The sequence below is a fragment of the Cinclus cinclus genome, chromosome 3, assembly GCF_963662255.1.
Source record: "Cinclus cinclus chromosome 3, bCinCin1.1, whole genome shotgun sequence".
Lineage (NCBI taxonomy): Eukaryota > Metazoa > Chordata > Aves > Passeriformes > Cinclidae > Cinclus > Cinclus cinclus.
The window spans coordinates 20,455,946-20,474,625 of NC_085048.1; the positions used below are offsets into that span (position 1 = coordinate 20,455,946).

At 40.2% G+C, this 18,680-nt stretch overlaps 1 protein-coding gene across 1 annotated transcript; it reads left to right on the forward strand.

Annotated features, from left to right (window-relative positions):
* Positions 1-10,896: 10,896 nt before the first annotated feature.
* CLN8 (CLN8 transmembrane ER and ERGIC protein) lies at positions 10,897-17,535 on the forward strand. Its single transcript, XM_062489723.1, has 2 exons — positions 10,897-12,674; positions 13,088-17,535. Exons 1-2 carry the CDS (start codon positions 12,087-12,089, stop codon positions 13,400-13,402), a joined length of 903 nt encoding a protein of 300 aa, XP_062345707.1. The 5' UTR covers positions 10,897-12,086; the 3' UTR covers positions 13,403-17,535.
* The last annotated feature ends 1,145 nt before the right edge of the window (positions 17,536-18,680 follow it).

Here is an 18,680-nt window from a genome sequence, read left to right on the forward strand (position 1 = left end):
CCTGGGACCATGTGTCAAATTACAATAATCTGCTCTATGGGGGCTTCCAAGCATTAGGTACTGCTATGTAGTGTGCTGTAACTTGAAGGTGCATTTCAGCATGTCACCCAGACCAGCACAGTGACTGGTCTTTCACCTGTATTGATGATGATGATGATGATGATGATGATGATGATGATGATGATGATGATGATGATGATGATGATGATGGTGATGGTGATGATGGAACAAGCAGCATAAAATCTTAAGAAAAGAGGATGGGGAAAGGGGTTGTGATCTTATTGCAGCCTTCCAGTACCTAAAGGGAGCTTGCAAGAAAGCTGGGCAGGGACTTTTTACAGGTTAGATTAGCTACTAGAAATAAATTCTTTCTTGTGAGGGTGGTGAGACACTGGAACAGGCTTCTCTAAAAAGTTGTGGATATACTGTTGCTGAGAGTGTTCCAAGGCCAGGTTGGATATTATTCTGAACAGCTTGGTTTAGCAAAGAGTGTCCCTTCCCATGGCAGAGGGAGTTGGAACTAGATGATCTTTAAGGTTGCTTCCAATATGATTTGATTCTGATTTCACCTGACCCTTTCATTACAGTTTGACATTTCTATTTCCTTAGATATTTACTAACAGCTATTTGCATCTGACATACATAAGCAACAAGAACTGTATATTTAGGGAGAAGGCTGTTACAACTTGCTGCTAGTCAAATTATACACTATGTTGCATTTGGTGTAATTTTTTTGGGGGGGGAGGTGGTTTGCCAGTTATAGTCATATAACACTTTGGCGTAACTTAAGGTCTATGGTATATGGATTTGGTCAAGGAATTCTCTTTTTTTAAATAAAGCCCTTACACCTCTTTTTTTACCATTAAGGGCTGGTGCTTCATGAATGTTTTACATATGAAATCAAGTCACCACTCATCTTGAAGAACCAGACAATGGACACTCTTTCCCCAGCTCCAGGCTGTGTCAGCTACAAGGACATGGCAGGTCTGCTGCCAGACACTCCTGTTCCATCCCAGCTGTTACCTAAGCTATTTGCAAAACTGTTCCTTCCCTATCTGGAGCTTATTGCAACAGGTCAGAAAAGGGTTACTGGTCAAGGTAGCCCAGCTCATCTTGACAGGAGCATAAGCAGCTCAGGAACAGATTATGAGGGGCAGTAAGCTGCAACATGAAGGGTGAGGGAGAGGTGGTCAGCTGAAGACAACAGCTTCTGCTAGCACAGACAGACGAACAGTGAACATGTGCAACAACCTTAGTTTTGCTTGATATCTCCTCTTAAATAAGGAACACAATAGAAAGTAGGATTTTCCTCTGGCAGCTTCTACTTATCCCAATCTCATATGCATGCCTCCCCATTAATGCTGGATTTTAATTTGCCCACTGAGCCCTCTAAAAGCTCCCTTCTTTGTTCTTATTCACTTCCCACTCATTTCTAAAGACGGCAGCTGTGATCATATTGTGAATTCTGTTATGCAGCAGTACCAATTATTACTTCAATTTATTCCTGACTGTTGCTTTGGAAGAAATTGAAAGTATTTTCTCATTTTCATTCTTCAGGTCACTTTGTGAAAAATTCACCTTTTGCAATAGATGATGGGTTTGTAAGTCACAATAACTCAAATCACAAACTTAAGTTAACAAATTGAATTTATGCAATCTGTTGCTATTGCAAATATATTTACTTCTTTCATGCTGCTTCCAGCTGCTGTAAGAACCCCCCAATACAACATCCAACTACCAGTTCCAGCTCTGTATTGAATACAAAATGGAGACTGGGGGATATATATGAGGTAAAATAAGAAGTCTGTACCTGGGTCCTTATGTTTGGGTTTCAGGTGAAGTTGGTATTTTATTATTTATTGCTGTTGCAATATGGTTTTGACGACCAGATTTCCTCAGAAACCTGTCATTTGGAAGTACTCAGTATTTTTCGTTTGTTTATGTTTATCCTCTTCAACAGTGGTAATGATTAATCTGACTCATTTGGCATGCAGTTTTAAATCCAATCATATCAGCAGAATGAAACTTTAACCTTAGCAAGTGGAAATCTACTGCCTTGCCAGTGTAGAGCTCTTTTCTGTGTGCTGAAGGGCTAAATGTTCAATAAACTCTCCTACAGTGATTTCATGAGTACACCTGCTCTCTCCTTTTTTGTCAGTTTGATATTTGGTAGTGTAGGTAAATTTATATTTCCTTTTATAGGGAAAAGTAAGCTACTCCTGCTAAGAGACCTTAAGGGAGGTTTCATTCTATGCAGCTATTTCACCCCTTTCTGTGAAAAACATTTCCCGAGGGACATTTTATTTCACAGAATATTCTGAGTTGGACAGGATTCACAAGAACCATCAAGTCCAACACTCAAGTGAATGGCTCATACAGGGATTGAAACCATGACCTAAATGTTATAAGCACCATGTTTAGCCAACTGAGCTAATAACAAAATCTTTAATTACCTTAAGACCAAATCAGAAATAGAATTACTTGGCAGCTAAAATCTAGCTTCTGTTAATAGTTTATCCCCCGGAGGTGCTGGAACAGCAGAGATCCTGCACCTCTGACACTGTTAAATCTGCCTCCTTTTAACAAAGGTGTTGACTCATTAACTGGTTTATTTTGCCTTTGGTTTGCTCTTTCAGACATTAATTTCATTTGAAATGCTTATACATAAAGATGAGCCTGATGCATGGGAGTTTTTGTCTTCCAAATAACTGGCAAAAAATTAGGGCCATTGTTTTTTATAGCTTGTGTAAGCAGGTGTTAATTTTCTGTTGATTCATAAATACAGCAACTTCGGTTCAGACAGTCACCATTATAGAAAAAAAAATGTACTGTGATTACAGTGAAGACCTTTGCTCTAACTCTCAATGGGGTTTTTCATTTATCAACACAACTGATTGCAAAATTGTGTGTTGGAAAACATAAGAAGGCTAAGAATCAGTTAAATGTTCACAGAATATGTACTCTTTTTTCAAGAACAAGAAAACCAGCTGACTTCACATTTAGGGAAGTTGTCAAGTTCTGTGGAAGTGAGAAGATACTATCTAGTAAGACGTTAATAATTTCACGGAGAGCTGCTTTATTTAGGAGTCTATCAGTGTGAAGCTGTAAACTTATGCAGATATATTCTAATTTTCCTTGTGCTGTATTTTCAAGTGCCTAAGCCTTCTGAAATAAAGGGATGGAAGAATAACTAACCCTCATCTCCAACATATTGAACATTTGTAGTGAACAGATACAGTGTTGTGCTACAGCATCATCTTTTCCAAAGGAGGGTGGATATATAACTGGAGTCTAGTTCAGATCACCAAAAACTGGTTCTTTCCATAACCTGCTGCTCACCAGTAGGGCCATGCCACGCATTACCTTTTGAAATTGACAAAATATTTACAAATAGATTTAATAGATTACAGTCTCAATCCACAAACTTACTTGTGTTTTTAACTGTGAGAAATCCCACTGAAATATTAATAAATCTGGGTGCCAATTTTTCTGAGAAAAAAGCTTGAAAAGTCTGTTCATATTCTGAGTGGCCATTATGGATTGCAAAATCAAATTGTTTTGAGAGAAGCAAGGCAAAGAAAACTTGTTTCCTGTGCTTTTTCTATCAGAAATTTCTCTCATATCATGTTATTCCCACTGGTCTACTGCCATCCTTAGCAATTTGCAGAATCAGCTGGCCCTGTGCGTGAATCTGGTGATGTGATGTTGAGTTTGAGCTATCTCCGGTAATTGATGGACCTGTAGCCAAATAGGTCAGAGAACTCTTGTTTTGTAGTGCAAATTTTCTTTTCATGGGGTACTAACTAGGAATTCCTTTCTACTGATTTCTATTAAACTTTTCAGATCATATTTACTTTTGATGAAACCATCCAACTATATCAAAGCATAATATAAAAATCTCTTGTGAGCTGATGTACAAAGGGTGAGATTACATAAAACCTTATTTCTTTAAAATTCTATGATTTGTTAATTGTGTGCTTTCCTCTAATTTTTCTTAAAATACTCTAAAGGCTACTACAATGGGTTATACCCATAACCTGCTATGGTTTATTTCAGTGGGGTTTTGATTAAGCTTGCAAGAAAGAGGAGAGGATAGCGAGGCAGAACATTCTCTGTGGTCCTTCTCACCCTTGAAATATATCCTTTTCCCTCTGTGGATATGACTTGTGAATGAAAGGCCTTAAGTCTTACCTTTCACATTAAACTATGTGATTAACCTACTACAGTATGTAAGAGTCTGGCAAAATAGTGAAAACACCGGTTTACTGAAAGTGAAAATTCAGGAAGAATGTAATACAAAGAAATGGGAAAAGCCCACAGAGGGGCTGACCATGAACTAGTATAAATCAGTTCAGTGGCCATGTGCTGGATGATGCCTTCTGTTTCAGCACACCACACCAAAGCAGTAAATAGCAGACTGATGAAAGCTCTAGGCTCATTTAACACTGACAGATTCATGGCAGACATCAAATGCTTGACTCCTGACCATTGCATATTAACCTAGCTTTGAGGAGAACAGAGGTATTAGGAAGATTTTGCAGCATCACAGGCTTAGTTAAATGAAAATCTGTATTAAGGATTAAAAGAGACAACACAACTGCTGTTTATGAACATTAGTAAGTGTAGAATTTATTTTTAGAAATTCATAAAGTAAATGGTAAGAATCTTCTTATTCTAAACAAATTTAAATAGACTAAGTTTTAAAAAATAAATTCCACCTTTTGCAGGTCTACAGTAACCTGCCATAAAAGCAGCTTGTTCACAGTTGTTATTTTAAACATACACTTCTTCCAACTATTCCTAGCAAATGTTGTAACAAAAGTGATTTTCCTTTTCAGTTTAATATTAGTTGTTGCACAGTACTGCAATATGTGAAATAACTGAATGTTTCCACTTGGATCAGGTTGAAAACAAGAAAATAATTTGTCACCTTCCATCTTCTTTACTTCTTGCAGGCTTCTTATTTCAAAACCATTTAAGCTGTTCAGGATCTTCTTACTATGATGGATTTGTTGTCATTTTGCTGAAATCCCCAAAATTAAACTTGCCATGTTACTAACTGAGGCCACAGAAATGTTCACTATTTCTGCCCACTGTTGCCACACAGTAATTGTATGGTCCTTAACTTCACCTCAGATAATTTTCACATTAACTGTTTGCAGCTGTCTACAGATACAACTGAAAGATGGTCTGAGGTGATATCTGGGATCAAACCCTTTCTAGAGACCCATTGGTAAAGCCAGTCACTGGCTGCTGTCATTTGACAAACATCATTTTACCTGCTGGAAAATCCCCTACTTTCTATTCTGGTGAGACTACCTGAAGCTAAATAAAACCCCAGAATGATAAGCATGTATTCCAGGAGACAGACACAGTATTTCCCTTTGATTCCCAAAGAGGCACTGTGTGAGAAATGAGAAAGAAGGACTAGACATTCTAGGTCAACCTGAAACACCAGTTAAGACTAACCTTCATGACTACAACTGTGAAGCAAGAGCCTAAATACTAAGGCAGAATAACTTGTTCCAGCAAACATTGTTAAGGCATGTTGTTTGGTGAGGGAGGAAAAAAAAGGTTCAACTGCAAAACCCAGGATCTTATCATCAACTCGTGGTACTTACCTGAAGCCAGCCAGAAGCAACTGAGGAACTTAAGCCCAGGACTGAATACAGTCAGTATTATTCTTTTTTATCATTCCTATGGGGTAAAAGAAGGGGTTAATGACACCAGTGATACTGGGCACTAGAAGGTGAAGATCCTCAGACAGGACCACAAAGAGGCATTGGCCAGAAAGAGGAAGGAAAAAAAAAGATTAAATATATTTAAGCAATGACTCAACAGACATGTTTATGGTGCATGGATTACAAAGGGAAGCTTGCAAAATGGAAAGAGACCAAGAAATCTGTGGACTGAGGTATGAACTTAAGGAGACAAAGAACAGTTGAAGCTGAAATGACTTATTATTTGTAGATTAATTGTAGAGCCAGCAGAAGAGAGAATTTGAGATTCAGATAAATTCATGACACAAATGGTTGGACCGAGCAGGAGAAACCTTGAAAGTGTCATGTATTAAAATAGAAATAAATTAGGATAGGGGGGAAAAAAGGGTAATAGGGTATCTTACCTTAAATGGAATTAGAAGAATGAGAAGAGAAGAAATAGTGAAGGAATAATTGCACAAAGGCTGTACTTGGTGAGGTCCAACTAAGCAGTGGACAAGGAATAGCCAGATGTCACAGGTTCAGCATGGGAACAAGCAATGTCCTGAACTAAGTCAACATGTAACAGAGCTTTTGGAGTGAAACTGAGGTATCCGACACTACTCAACATTGGTTGTACACCTCCAGCATTTTCATGGAATGTTCACAAACAGAAATGGGGGATAACCTTGAGAGAGACTGAGTAAAGAATCTCCGTTTTTTTCTATATCACTTCCACTATCTGGAAAGATTCAAGCAGGCAGAAACCAACGGTTTCATTGTTGTGATCTTCCCCATAGCTGGTATCTCAGAGTGTGTATGCTCAGGAAATCTGAATTGTTTAAAATTTTGAGACTATCAAGAGTTTCAAAGCAACCATTTTCACTATCTATTCTGAAGCCTAAGGAGTTGATTAATTTATTTAAAATAGACTGTAAGTGAAATACAGAAAGAGTTTGTGCAAATCTCCAGGTACTAAGGAAAGCATAGCAGTCTAGATAGATGAATACGTTTTGCAATGTAAAGATATTCTGAATCCATGGCACATATTAAAGCCTTGTAATACAGGTTTTCTAAAAGGAGTCAAGTATACTTCCTACTAGCTAAGAGGAAAAAGGCCTTAAACAAGCACATTCAAAGTGCTCATTTTAACAATTGTGATTTGCATCTAGGAATACTGCATAAGTACTTGTTGGACAAGAATCAGAAGAACTTTGAGAGTGTGTGTAAAGCATTGAAAAACACCAAGATTACACATTTGGTATTGCCACAGTGTTCCTTGAGGCAGGCACGCAATAAGCCTCCCACAGATTTGAGCCAAAGCTCTCACAATTAGCAGTAAAGTTCCCATAGATCTGAACCCAGATTGTAGATTAGTAGGTGGAGAAGGTGTAAATTTCAGTTTAAAAAGAGAATTCAATAGGCATGTCACTGAAATACAGGATCACATGATAGACCAACATAAACTGTGAACATATGCATGAATCAGTTTCTGTAAACATGAGAGTTTTTCTAAAACTTTGAGAGCAGAGGGCTAAAACCTTTTGAGAAGTCAGTGAGTTCTTGGCTTTTAAATCAGTAGTAGAGTTTTTATCCTCTATTAGGAAGATTACCAGGTCAGGTTTTATTTATGATCATGTGACTTTCACTGACTACAAATGTTTGGTACTCTGGAATTAAAAAAATAATGAAAATAACCTTAGGCTGTAACTTGAGTACCTTCATATGCTACTTAGAGGATACCAAAGAGCTATAAAATGATCAGGGAATAGCCTCATCAGGCAGGCTTTCTTCCAATCTCCATCCCTTTCCTTTTGCAACAGATAACTTCTGGCCCCACCATGCCCTATCTCCTGCAGAGAGAAAAATCCCCTCTGTTGCCACTGCAAAAGGCAGAATTCAGAGTGGTTTATTGTGGATTTTTCTGCCACTACCTCTCCAAGGCAAATGTTTACAGGACAAACAGTTTTCTGCAATGGATGGATTAATTTGATAGTAGGTTTGAAACTCCTTTCTCAACTTGGTCCTAAAACACATTACTCAACTCACTGTGAATGGCAATGGAAGCACAGGTTGGCCGTATTCTGTATTCCCACCACATAAAATCCTACTGTAATTGTCCTGCAGTCTCTGCAAACAGTAGGTTCCTCTCTCACTTAAGGTGTCACTTTTGGCCTTGTGTCCCCCATACTCATCACCTAAGCTGACCTTTTATTGCTCTCACAGCACAGAGGGGAGACTAGTCTGCCTCTGGAAGCACAGGGAGCAGGAAAAGGACTTGGGATCATGACACTTTGGTTTGGGGAATAATGAAAATAAAAGTGTTAAAACTAAAGACATTTTTAATTATCATCAGGTATCTGTGTATTTGTAAAAAAAACAGGTGAGCTACTGATTTGTTACCACACACAGTATTTAATTATTGCTATGACACTAAGTTATGCTAAGGTTCACCTGAACTAACTGGTACTTTTCTCAAGTGTTCCTGGGAATTGGGCATTTGAAGCAGCAGTCTGGTCAAAATTACCTTCTGAAGCCAACATTTATACACATATTTTGGGAATAGTGTATATTGAAATAATTTCCAATTCACGGCAGGGATCCAACCACTTGTTTCAAAGTAAAAGGCAGCCCCCACATGGTGGAGGACATATACACATAGACATTAAAGCAACAAAACACAGGTATTGTAAAGTGAAAAAAGATCCAGCCCTTGACTTCAGGCAAGCACTGCCAAATCAGTAAGGAGACGCTTTTAGCGACAAGGAGCGAGTGGATCATCCAGACTGCAGGCAGGGATCCCTGCCAGGAGATGCTCTTTGCTCTTCCAGCCATGACATTCTGAAGATGCTGAGAAACTCTTCCAAAATTGAGACAGTCTAGATAGGAAATTTAGCTTTGGACAGGGCATGCTGTAGCACCCAGACAGAATGTCTGTAAAAGGGAGAACTGAACATGACATAATGTGGAAGATGAGCCGCAGTACAGGAAGAACTACTTTGAAACACCTGAAGTGATCATAATGAAACGCCTACAAAAAGTCTGTTACTAAGTATGGTTGTAGTATCAGTAGAAGACTCAGAAAGTATCACTGAACTATTTCAACATGGCTATGGCTGCCAGTAACTAAAAAATGTAGTATTGCTTTGAGAAGGCAAGAAAGGCAACAGCTAGTGATCTTGCTTTTGATATCATGGTCACAGTTCTTTATAGGTAAGTAAAAGAATCTCCTTTCTTAAAGGAGGAACTTAGACAACTTAGAGGAATTACTTAAAGATGGTTCTGGCAAATAACAAAACTGGGGAAAGCTAAAACACATGTGCTTGGTACCTAAGCCCTATCACGTTGCTTGAGAGAGCAACTTCTTCCTAATTCTTCCCAGCTTTTCCTTGATCAGCTTTATCATCATTTTCCAGTTTCCCAGGACAGCTCCAGCACCTGCTAGAAAACGGGTTGATAAATGAATATCCACCATCAGCTAGGAAGTACTTTTCAAGTGAGAACTCCTCCAGATTTTTTACTTTGAATGTCTCAGGCCCTGCGGTCCTTTTTCTCCTACAGTCTTAGTAAATGGCTGTAACCATATCCCAAGGCTTTGCAACAAATTTACTCTCCCTTTTGCGCAAAAATGAATCATCCTGTCTACAAGACCAATTTGCCAGAGCACGTTGTTATGATCTCTGCCACTCCGTCGTGCCTGCTGTATGAAATCAGTATTTTGGCTGAAATTTCTTGCCCAGAATTTACTGCTGAGCCTGGTCCTCCTGAGGTTACTGGTAGGGAAGCGGCAGGTGCGCTCCGCCTGTGACTCACTCCAGCGGCACTCGGTAGAGGCTGGGTGTGTAAGCACCGAGCCCTGCTGTCCCTTCGGGCTGTCTGCAGAGGAGCTCAGAGCAAAGGTGCCTCAAACCCAGCACATCAAGAGAAGGCACAAGAGGCAGGTTTTGCCCCCAGACTTTCCCAAGCAACAGGTGGTGCTGGCTGCCTGTATGTAAACTACTGCGGTGGCATAAGAACAGATCTTTCTTTTCACAGAGCTCATGGGTCTGCCACAGACCCTGGTATCACGTTAGCAATTAAAAGCAAATGCACAAAAACCTCTGCTGACCAGTTATTCTGCTATGGTGTCAGGACCCCGGCTTTCCACAGGGAATGGCAGCACTTCCCTCTCCCTATCTGGAAACCAAGAACATGTCAGACTGCCGATGCAGATTTCCTAGCTCTGGTCTCTCATCATAGGTAGACTCAGGTTAGGATTTCAGCTCTTTTAGGCCAATCTTCCACGTGACAGAAGTTGTGTTTTGATTTTATGTGTGTTTTTTTTTTTTTTTTTTTTGTTGGTCTCTCTTTTTGAAGAATCACCTGATCTGTTGCGGAGCTGAGAGTTTCTCTGGAAAAATTCAGAGTCCCTGCCAGTCACTCCTGTCGAAGACCAAATACACCGCGGGTGCGGGACTGTCACAGAGCAGGAAGCCTCCCGGGGCAGTTTCAGCGACCTCGGGAGATTCAGCCTGAGTCACTGGGATGACAGCACCAATCGTCACAAATACGAAGAGAATCATGCAGTAGAACACCGTGACATCCATTTAATAACGTGCTTTCTTTAATGAAACGGTATAATTGCAGCTAAATGTACTGGCTATGCCACCACAGGTATTTCTGTTTTGCTATCACTCTTGCTGAGCAGGCACCTACCGAGCGTGAGCCCCTCAGCGGTGCCGATGGTCAGCGCCGCGCTCCGCCAGACAAAGGCGCCTTGTAAACAAGGCTCCCCCCGCCCCCGCTGCGTGGTACAGACGCGCCTCCCTCCCCCCATCCCGGGGCGCCCGGTGGTTGGTGCTGACGGCGGCGCATGCGCACAGGGTGCCTGGTGGCTGCGGGCGGTGCTGGGGGACCGCCGGGTCGAGGCCTCCCCAGGCGGGTCGGGCTGGGCCGGGCGCTCCTGGGGGACCGGGGAGGGCCGTCCCGTCCCGTCCCGTCCCGTCCCGTCCCGTCCCGTCCCGTCCCGTCCCGTCCCGCCCTGTCATTGCGGGCAGCGCTGTGGGTGAGGAGTTGGATTTGTGCGTCGAGGCCGCTCTGCGTGCGGGGCTCGGCGGCCCCGGGGGCGGGGAGGGTTGCGGGAGATGTCGGTGCCGTGTCGGTGCGAGGGCGGAGGGGCTGTCGCGGCCCTGCTGGAGCCGGGGCTTGTGATACTGGGTCACGCTCTCCAGGGCCTTGTCGTGCCGTGGAATTGCTGTGTTTTGCCCTGGTTTTCCTCGGAGAGATAAGGGCGGGGGTGCTGCTGGGACTTCGGGCCGGTCTTGCGAAGTGTCATGCTGTGGAGCGGGCGAAGGGCCTTCGGGGCTCCCGGTCCACGGCCCTCCCTGGAACGGGGCACCTGCGAGCAAAGGGCAGGGCGAGTAGGTGCCCCACGCCATGCAGCACGGGGAGCGGTGGTGGCATTTGCTGTCTGCTGAAGCAAGGCGGGAGCTCCGAGCCGGGCGCTCTGCCCTCGGTGGTCTTGGTGGTCTTTTCACTTGCGTTCACCAGACTCCCAGACGCACAGTGGTGTTAACAGGTTGCGGCGGCTGTGGTGGTCGTGCTCCTGTCACCTATATGGTTCATAAAACGAGCTGGAGTTAAAGTATTTCGGTGTTATCCGACTTTTCCCTTCTCACAAGCCTTTGTTTTTGAACTGCAACATGTTCAGGAAGTTTCGGACAACTTGAGGCTCTTAGTTCTGGGCTGTTCAGCTAATTGCTCTGATGTTGCCAATAATATGTAATAATGTTGCTTGTCTGCATTCCATACTCTTTCCATTTCTGAGTCTACTTTTTTTTAAGCAGCTTAGTGTTCAGAAATTTGATTTCAGAGTCTTGTTTTGATCTGTGACAGCCTCTTTTTGGTAAAAGTGGTCCCCATTACTGCATTAGTTTTCTGTAGTTTTATGTCCTGGGTCTATATTTGAGATTCTGAATTGCACACAAAGCTGTAGCACATGCTGGAAAATCAGTGCAGGAAAAGCAGGGGAGTAGGACAATAACTGTGCAATGTTGTTGAAATAAAAGTTTCATAAGTAATAAAACAGGATTTGCTTCTTTTATTTTCTCTTCCTCTTTCTTGCCTTCCTACTTGACCCTCTTCTGCTTTTGCTTCAGTGCATTACTTTTTACTAGTAGGGACTTCACAGGCCAGTTGTAAATCTTGTTGCTTAAGGGTTTTTTTGTCTCCCTGTCTTTGGGATGACTGTGCCAGATGGCAACAGGATCAAAGTCATAACTGCAGTGGATGTGAGTTTAGAATCTATATATGTGGATGTCCTTAAAAATTCACTGATTTTTTTTTTCCTTGTTCCAGATGGAAGAGTTCATGCTTACTGCTTTGCATAATAGCAGAGGCTAAATAGGCATGGAGGAGACTATAGTGGGGATGAGAAGTGTCAAAAGAGAAGAAATGAATCCTGCAAATGGTGATTCAGTGTTTGGGACCATTTTTGACTGGGACTATCTCTTATGGGAAATTCGTTTGATATTTTTAGCTTCTGGTTTTTTAATCTACTTGGGAGTATTTCTTCTGTCTCACTGGTTGTCTTCTTGGAGAAGTACCACTTACCGTGCCTTGTATGCAAAGGAGAAGGTTTTTTGGAATATGGCAGTCACACGTGGTGTGTTTGGACTTCAGAGTTGTGTTGCTGGGTTATGGGCTTTGCTCATAGATCCTGTTTTTCATGCTAACAAAGTCAATTCACAGCAAAAGTGGAGTTGGTTTAACTGTTTAATAGCAGCTGGATTTTTCTTGCTTGAAAATGTAGCAGTTCATGTATCCAACGTTATTTTTAGAACATTTGATGTTTTCTTGGTAGTTCATCATTTGCTTGCTTTTGGTGGCTTGGCTGGTTTAGTAATTAATGTGAAATCTGGTCATTATCTGCCTTTGATGGGAATGTTGCTGGAGATGAGTACTCCCTCAACGTGCATTTCCTGGATGCTTCTGAAGGTAAGAATGTGATAATTTTCAGATTATGTTGGTAACAGTTTTAGTGCATTTCACTTGTCCGTAGATAATCTCTGTGGTTTGTCTGGATAGTTTTTCACTAAAACTGCACTTATCCAGGTTATTGTCATGCCTGTGTTATTGTCATGCCTGCTTTTGTCATGATGGCACTTGTGCAGGCCTCCAAGTAGTGTGGTGCTGTGTGCACGTGCACAGTGGTACGGTATAGATCCATACCAAGTTTGGGATGCCATATTGAAGTAATGCTGTGAGGTAACATTGCACTGTGAGGAAAAAATGCCTGACAGTGTGTGTATATGAAAGCTGGATATTTGTATTAGTTCTACAGATTCCTCAGTTCCTTATCTTGAAGTAACAATCTCACTTCTTCATATTTTGTGTTCTTACTTTTCTAGGCTGGCCGCGCTAACACCTTTTTCTGGAAAGCAAACCAGTGGGTGATGATCCATCTGTTTCACTGTCGCATGATTCTTACCTACCACATGTGGTGGGTGTGTATTTTCAATTGGAATTCTATTGTAGAAAATCTGGGACTTCTTCACTTTATTGTTTTATTCTCCGGATTATTTGCTGTTACACTAATACTTAACCCATACTGGACATACAAAAAAACTCAGCAGCTCCTCAACCCAACTGACTGGAACTTTGAAAATAAAGCAGTGGAAAATGGAAAATTAAATGGTGAAACACGTCAAAAGAAGAGGATATAGCACTGAAACAACAATTTTCCCAGCAGGGTAACAGAAGAATACAATGCAAACTCATTCTTGGCACATGAACTAGAAGATTTTGCGAGAAGCTCACTGACTCCTTGCTGGTAGTACTGTGTATACATCACAAGTGTTGAAAAGCATTGTTTATGTTTCTCATGTGTATATATATAAGAACTTCAACCCTCATTATGAATTACACCAACAATTTGTCACGATGGACAGTATTTCATAATTTAGTAGTGATGTGCTCCCTAATGGCATGTTTTTTTTTCCCTAATGCTTCAAAGTAGCTTTACAGTAAGTCATCTATTAAGCTTAGCTTGAATCAAGTTTAACTTGAATCCTATTTCACATATGATGGAGATACTGATACTGAAAATTATGTTAAATTGTTTATTAAGATCAATTATGATCCAAGTTAGGTATGCATGGGTACCTAATTCCTGTGTGCCAGTGAATCATTCCAAGTGGCAGAACTGGTCAGTAAGCAGGTAGAATGCAGTTATGGCCCACGTTTGGGTTTTGTTGTTGGTTGGTTTGTGGGTTTGGGGTTTTTTGGGTATTTGTTTTTTCTGGTTTTTTTTGGTTTTTTTTTTTAATCTTTTTTTAAGTGCACTTAAGGAACGGGAGAATAATTGTTTGTGGGTTTGCTGTCAAAGTTGTAGTTTTCAGGTTGCCCTCAGTATAGGAGGAGTTCATACCCTTCAAAACCATGCATGTGGAGATCCATGCATTTTCCATATGAGTGGTCTGGTAGGTAAGCATAAACTCCAAGGCTCCTTCTGAACTTGAAACCAGTGAAATGAAAGTGGCAATACCAGAAGGTGATTCTGTATTGTTCTTGAAAAAAATGCTGCTTGATAAGTAAAAATTATTTTGTTGGTAGGTCCCACATGAGGGATCACATAATTAGTTCCTCTAGTACTTCTGTTATGGCTCCTCTTATTTTTGGGAATACACTTAGGATTTTTTAGATGGTTTCAGAATCCAAGGTGACTTCTCTATGGAGGAAAGCCCATATCACCTCCTGTAGGAGTTCGGTTGTTTTAATATTTTTATTTAACTTTAAAGAGCATATCAAGTGACACTAACAATCCTTTGCACTTTATCTGCCACATGACAAAAATATTTCCTTAACCTGAGAAACTGGGTTGTTCTTTAGATAGGGACTAATGGTGATGGATGTTCTCCCACTTATTTTAGTTTGATGGTTCTTGGGTGAAATGCTGGGAAGTGGATGGAGGGATAAAGATCATGACAGAAGAGAGAGATGCCTAGTGGCAGGACAATGACAGGGTATTAGTTTTGGTGCTTGAAACAAATGAGATTTTAAAAAAATGGTTAATTGGAACTCTGTGTGACATGACTGCTACACAGATTTATTTCCCAAAGCATTAAGACTGGGTGAGCCCAAGCTGTGAAGAATTTTAGATCAAGCCATGAATTAGAGGCTTTGTGGACTGATCTGTGGTGGAGCATATTGTTTTAAATGTCTGAGGGAACACTCTTTGGTGTAAACAGCCCCATTTTATTAATATTTGGTGGGAATGTCTTTGATTTGTTCTGAGTGAAGGGAGTGTTTGGGTTGCTGTGTTCCCTAATGCACTGTGTGTGAACACAGAGTTGAATTGCTGTTCTGTAATGGAGAGGAAACTTCTTACTTTATGTCACAAATAGATAGCCAGATCTTGTTGATAATGGTGAAGTGGTGAATATCTGAAATTGCCCATTGAAAACCAGGCTGAGAGGGTCATAGTAATTTTACACAGCAGCTCTGTCTGTTATTGTGCTGCTATATAATAGATAAATTCTAAGTTTGAAGCTACCTTCTTGTTTCTAAGCTGGGCAGAATGAAGTTACAGTGTTGTCTGCCTGGGCACCATCCTATATTAAAAAGGGTTCTCAAAAGTTTGAAATGGTGTACCTGTCTTGAGGAGTTATATGTGGGACAGTAATGTTAAAAGTACTTCAGAAGAAACCAGAGGGATGGATTTCCTTGCTATGGAACCAAAACATATGATCTGAATGCATGTCTTGCAGAATCCAAACCTCACTTGCAGGCGTTCCAGGGAGAAAGGAAGAGAATAAGTCATCAGGTATCAGAATGATGGTATAGTCTTATGAAGCTTAAAACTGGAAGGTTTGGATTTGATAAAACAAGGTAATAATTGTTGAAATCCCAGCTACAGAATTCTGAAGAATCCTAACAGAAAATGGAAACATCAGAAGTTTGGGAGGAGTGTGTAATTCTTACAGTGGCTGGTTCAAGAATGTGAAGTTCCTATGTGCCAAAAAAATCGTATGGAAGGGTGGGGGGTTAGTAGTGAATTGAGACTGAAAAAAGGTGGGAATTTATGTCACAGCACCAGATGTCTAAAGTTTAATATTTTATATTATTAATTTGTATAACTTTATTAATTGAATTTAAAATCTTTCATTAAAATTGTTTTTATCATCACAATGCAGTCTTTTTTAGTTTGCATCCTAGTGTGAGTTTTTTCACAAAAAGACTTAGGGTTTGCATGTCTTAACTATATAATGAATATATAGAGCTCCTGTTAACCTAAACACTGCTAGACCTCCTAGATCAAGAAAACTATGCAATAAAGCAAATAACAGTGCTTATTTTATTTCTGTTGGTTTAGGAGTAGTTTACAGTCCAGCTAGAAATACAGCACAACAAAAATGCAGACCTTTCTTCATCATCTTCTTCATGGCTTAGTGTTGGTGTTACCAGTTCTGTTACACAAAGCTGCTTTTTTATACTTGAATATAAAAGGACCTTTTATAAGGGCATGTAGTGATAGGGCAAGAGTAATGGCTTTAAACTAAAAGAGGCAAGAGCTAGATTATATTAGGAAGAAGTTGTTCCTTATGAGGGTGGTAAGGCACTGGAACAGGTTTCCCAGAGAAGTTGTGGATACTCCATCTGTGGAAGTGTTCAGGGCGAGGTTGGATGGGGCTTTGAACAGCCTGATGTAGTGGAAGGTGTCCTTGCCTACAGCAGGAGGATTGGAACTGGACAATCTGTAAGGTCTCTTCCAATTCCAGACTTCTGGGATTCTTCACTGTCTATTGACTGCTCCCTGTAGGAGGATTTTCTGATTTATTACTGTGGAAGTCACATTGCTCTGAAAAAAGTCTGAAAAAGTTCTTGATCTGAGAGTTTTGGGGTTTATTTACCCTTATAACTAAGTGCTCCTTTTCAGCCCAGAGTTAGAGTAGCCATATAATGTTTGTAAATTTTGTTGAAGTGAAATTAATCCCAGTCCTGTTGGGCCTTACACAGCCTCATTCACAATCCGATTTTGAAAAATTCAGTCAGCTTCAGCAGTGGCTGGATTGGGTCATAGGGTATGATGCTGTGGGTTTGGAAAACTTGTGTAACATGATTTTGGGTGAATTCCTTGGTTGCCAAGGTGACTTCTAGGGACTTGGCACTGCTTTCTTGTGGAACAAGAAAAAGCCCAAACAATAAAAACTCAAACCAGCAAACTGTGGTGGGGATAGTGGTGTTCAGTTATTTTGGTTTGGGGATTTTTGTTTTTTTTTTTTTTTTAAAGAAAAATGTCTGATTTGAGACACCTTGTCCAGTCATCTGGTTCTTATTGTCTTTGTACAGCATTCCTAAATCAGAGTTTGTGTTTTCGTCCATTTCTATCCAGTGTTTTTTTTCCAAAACTTGTCATTGTTTTGGAACCTCTGAACCCACTTCATTTTTTTTTTTTTTTTTATTCTTACTTGCAGTACTGGTCATGATCTTGGAGGAGTCACATTACCACTATGATATTTTTGTCCAATAGTTTTCAATACATCCTTTCAGGCCCATCTTCCACTAAATATTCATGTCCAAATCTTTCAGAGTGTTTTTGTGTTTTCCTGATAGCATGGATTAAATACTGATGTGATATGCAAGAAACCTTTAATCTCAGGGAGACTCCCCTTTAAAGTGAATTTAAAAGTGTTAATCAAACTCAAGTCTGCTCTTGTACAATATAATGTTTGTTGAAAAACATCTTTATACTATACATAAATAAAAGTATTTTAATGAATATCTGTCTATCATGAGTTTCATTTACTGATTAAAACAATGCCCATTATTTTTACTTGCTATTTGTAGCTTAAACAGTTTTTGCAGTGCATGCACTAAAAAGTTATTTTGAAATGTTAAACTTGATAACAGTAATGTCATATTAACAGAAATAGCTATAAAAATCTTGTAAACCAATGTCCCTTCACCAGCATTTCATGTGTTACTTCCACAGACATGTTTAGAACACTAGAAGCTGTGCCATATGTAAGTATGTATTAAAAACAGTTTCAAAAACATCTCTTGGGAATGACCCTTCTGGCTTGTGTATTTGAAGTGTGTGGTCCGTCTTTGCATTAGACTCTGACTGGGAAGACACTTCATTTGGTACCACATGATGCCTCATGGTTTAGTATAAGTTACCTTAAATAAACACCAAAACCAGCAAACATAAAGACTAAAAACTTGCCCCATTGCAAAATAGTAGAATACAGTTCTAAGAATTTCAGGATGTTTTTCAGGAATTAATTCCTGATCCTTTTTGGATCAGTGAATCAAAGGAACACAGCATCATTACTGGCATTTTAAATTATAAGAATGCACAGTGCAAGTAACTGGTTGGCTGCCTATGCAGTGAAGTCCCCAAGATTAAATAAAGTAGAAGCAAGACATTCATGTGTACAGCTCCACTAACTGTGACATGTGTGTGGGTACAGATTGGGATAAGTAGAACAATATATAATAGTGTTTGTATGCATAGAGTCCCTTTTTTCTTTTTTTTTTTGTTTCTTTTTTTGGGTAGGTAATCTGTAAAATGAATTTAAATGTTATTGTTTTGCTATTCAGGTGTTTCAATTAATAGGTAAATACATTTTACTTGGTAATGTTAAACATATTCTCAGAAAAATATTGGAGCAGGCTTGTGCCAACACTATTAAACTACAGTTAGAGTCTTTTGGTCTTGTGTCATTGCACTGTTACTTAAATTGGAACAAAAAATGCAAGCAGTGATCATTAGTGAAGTAAACTATGCCTGTTGATGTAGTTGTCAGCCCCCAGATCTGTTTCCAGTGTTGGAGGAGACATTTCATGCATTGGATCAGATTGCCTAATTAACATGTTCTGCTAGTGGTGCCACAGAGCAGGAGCAAATATTTTGCAGCATATTTTGCCTTCCTCTTTTCCCTAAGTTGAACACCGGTGAGTGGGGTGGAGCGATGACGATACAGCAAACCTGCAAGGCCA

Excerpts from the sequence above, each read along its gene's own strand:
- CLN8 (XM_062489723.1), top strand. The coding sequence starts at position 12,087 with ATGGAGGAGACTATAGTGGGGATGAGAAGTGTCAAAAGAGAAGAAATG. Across the intron at positions 12,675-13,087 it reads TTTCCTGGATGCTTCTGAAG|GCTGGCCGCGCTAACACCTT; the intron begins GTAAGAATGTGA and ends TTACTTTTCTAG.